This window comes from Postia placenta, assembly GCF_002117355.1.
Source record: "Postia placenta MAD-698-R-SB12 unplaced genomic scaffold POSPLAscaffold_18, whole genome shotgun sequence".
NCBI lineage: Eukaryota > Fungi > Basidiomycota > Agaricomycetes > Polyporales > Adustoporiaceae > Rhodonia > Rhodonia placenta.
Window position 1 is genome coordinate 580,222 of NW_020169849.1, and position 3,111 is coordinate 583,332.

Consider the following 3,111-nt stretch of genomic DNA (forward strand, 5'->3'; position numbering starts at 1 on the left):
CCATCATGCCTAAACTTTCGACCGACCCCCCGCCGTTCAAACCTACCGGTCGGTACACCCTCGAACACTTCGAAGCAACCGAGAAGCTTCACGACGGCGACTTCCTACTTCCCAAAGAGCGTTGAGTCCTCCACCACTTCATGTGCCTGCACAACGAAGCCTTCGCCTGGACCGATGACGAGCGCAGATGTTTCAAGCCCGAGTACTTCCCCCCCGTCGATTTCCCCGTCGTTCCTCACACGCCCTGGGTGCAGAAGAATATCCCCATTCCGCCCGGGATCTACAACGAAGTCTGCGCGGTGATCAAGCGAAAGATCGCCGCCGGAGTCTACGAGCAATCGAACTCGTCGTATCGATCGCGTTGGTTCTGTGTCGTCAAGAAGGACGGTAAATCTCTTTGACTCGTCCATTCCCTCGAGCCCCTCAATGCAGTCACGATCCAACATTCCGGTGTACCACCGACACCCGAATACCTCGCAGAACAATTCGGAGGAAGACCATGCGGCGGCATGCTCGACCTCTACGTCGGCTACGACGAACGACTCATCGCCGAGTCTTCGAGAGATCTAACGACGTTCCAGACACCCTACGGAGCCATGCGCCTAGTCACACTCCCGATGGGTTGGACGAACTCAGTCCCAATCTTTCACGACAACGTCACCTACATCCTCCAGCCCGAGATTCCGCACATTACGGTGCCCTACGTCGACGATGTTCCCGTCAAGGGTCCCGAATCCGACTACGACGACGAGCGGCTCCCTTCGAACCGCGGCATTCGACGCTTCGTATGGGAGCATTTCGAGAACATGAACCGCGTGGTCACTCGAATGCGCTACGCCGGAGGTACCTTCTCTGGAGTCAAGAGCGTCCTCATCGCTCGAGAAATTATAGTGGTCGGACATCGCTGCACTCCTCACGGACGCCTCCCTGACGACTCTCGCGTCGCTGCGATACGCAACTGGGGTCCATGCGCTACTCTATCCGACGTTCGAGCGTTCCTCGGGACCATCGGCGTCGTTCGTATCTTCATTCGTAATTTCGCTCACCGCGCCGACACACTCGTGCGCCTCACAAGGAAGGACGTCGAGTTCGAGTTCGGTCCGGAGCAAATTGCGGTGCAGGAAGACCTCAAGGACGCGCTACTCTCATCCCCCGCACTCCGAGCCATCCATTATGATTCCCCCTCTCCCGTCATTCTCGCAGTCGACACGTCGTTCATCGCCGTCGGATATCACCTCTGCCAGTGCGACGAAGCCAACATGCGAGTCCGTTACTACAGCAGGTTCGGCTCGATCACACTCAACGATCGCGAACAAAGGTTTTCACAGCCGAAGCTCGAGATCTACGGCCTGTTCCGCGCACTACGATCCCTTCGACTCTACCTGATCGGCGTTCGGAACCTCATTGTCGAAGTCGATGCTCAGTACATCAAGGGTATGCTGAAGAATCCGGACATAGCCCCAAGCGCGAGTATCAACCGGTGGATCGTCTCGATTCTCACGTTCCATTTCACGCTGGTCCACATCCCCGGTACAATGCACGGCCCCGACGGTCTCTCTCGACGCACAGCTCAACCCGGTGATGTCATCGAAGATGAGGTCGACGAAGAGTTCGACGATTGGATCGACCAGATGCATTCTTTCATTCACCAGATTCAGCCCCTCCCACCGGTCCCTTCGCTTGCCGTCTTCACCAGTGACAGAGCCGAGGACGGCTCAGATTTCAATAGGGAGGAGGATAGCTATGAGCTAGTGCCTCGATCAGAGCAAGCACAACTTGCCGACGCAAAGCTCGACGACGTGCTCGAATTTCATCGAACGTTAGCAAAGCCCGACGACATCTCCGAAAGCGTTTTCGAAGGGTTCATCAAGTACTGCATGCAATTCTTCCTCGACAACGACACCCTCTGGCGCAAGGACAGTCACGGAGCACACAAGCTAGTCGTCAAGCCCAGCGATCGCCTTCGAATACTTCGAGAATGCCACGACCGCACCACGCATCGAGGAATCTATGCAACCCGAGCCTTCGTCAATGAGCGATTCTGGTGGCCGTTCCACTACGCCGACATCGCCTGGTTCGTTCGATCGTGCCATATCTGCCAGTCTCGACAAGTGCGTCAAATCCTCATTCCTCTGACCGTCGCAGTACCAGCCCCCATCTTCGCGAAAATTCACATCGACACAATGCACATGCCTGCTTCGGGTGGATACAAGTACTTGGTCCAAGGTAGATGCTCGCTCACGACTTACCCCGAGTTTCGAATGCTTCGAAAAGAGACGGCGAAGGCCCTCGCCGACTGGATCTTCGAAGACATCCTCTGTCGATGGGGCGCGCTTAGTGAGATTGTCACCGACAACGGTACGGCGTTCATCAAAGCGGCCGATTACCTTTCGAAGAAGTACCACATCAACCATATTCGAATCAGTGGATACAATTCGAGGGCGAACGGTCTCGTTGAACGTCCGCACTTCAGCACGCGACAAGCCTTGTTTAAGACAGCCGACGGAGATGAGAAGAAGTGGTCCCAATCTGCGTACTTTGTATTTTGGTCCGAGCGCATCACAACTCGACGACGCATGGGCTGCTCACCCTATTTCGCTGTTACGGGCACCCATCTGCTCATTCCTCTCGACATCGTCGAAGCTACGTACCTGCAACCACCACCGACTTCGGTTCTTTCGACAACAGATCTCATCACCCGTAGGGCCATTGCGCTCCAGAAACGCGTCGAGCAAGTCACCGAACTCCACTCGATGGTCTACGAAGCACGTCGAACTGCGGCAATTCGCTTCGAGAAAGAGCACGAGCACTCAATCCAGGATTTCGACTTCAAACGCGGAGCCCTAGTGCTCATACGCAACACGAAGATCGAGAAGTCCCTCAACCGCAAGATGCGCCCGCGATACCTAGGCCCCCTCATTGTTGTCTCGCGCAACAAGGGCGGCGCGTACATCGTGTGCGAACTCGACGGTACAGTCCTCGATCGACCCATCGCAGCATTCCGCGTCATTCCGTACTTCGCGCGCAAATCCATACCAATTTCCGAAGATCTCGAAGATGTCTCGACCGAGCATCTTCGAGAACTCGAACTATCGAATTCGCTAGGCAACA

General features: G+C 55.6%; 1 protein-coding gene across 1 annotated transcript in view; it reads left to right on the forward strand.

Moving 5' to 3' along the window:
• Nucleotides 1-401, forward strand: part of POSPLADRAFT_1156568 (hypothetical protein) — a gene marked incomplete at both ends in the record, with an annotated part of 1,352 nt that extends 951 nt beyond the window's left edge. Inside the window, one exon of the mRNA XM_024487080.1 lies at nt 127-401. Coding sequence (XP_024334272.1) covers nt 127-401 — 275 coding nt within the window. The remainder of the gene's footprint in view (nt 1-126) is intronic.
• Nucleotides 402-3,111: the final 2,710 nt, after the last annotated feature.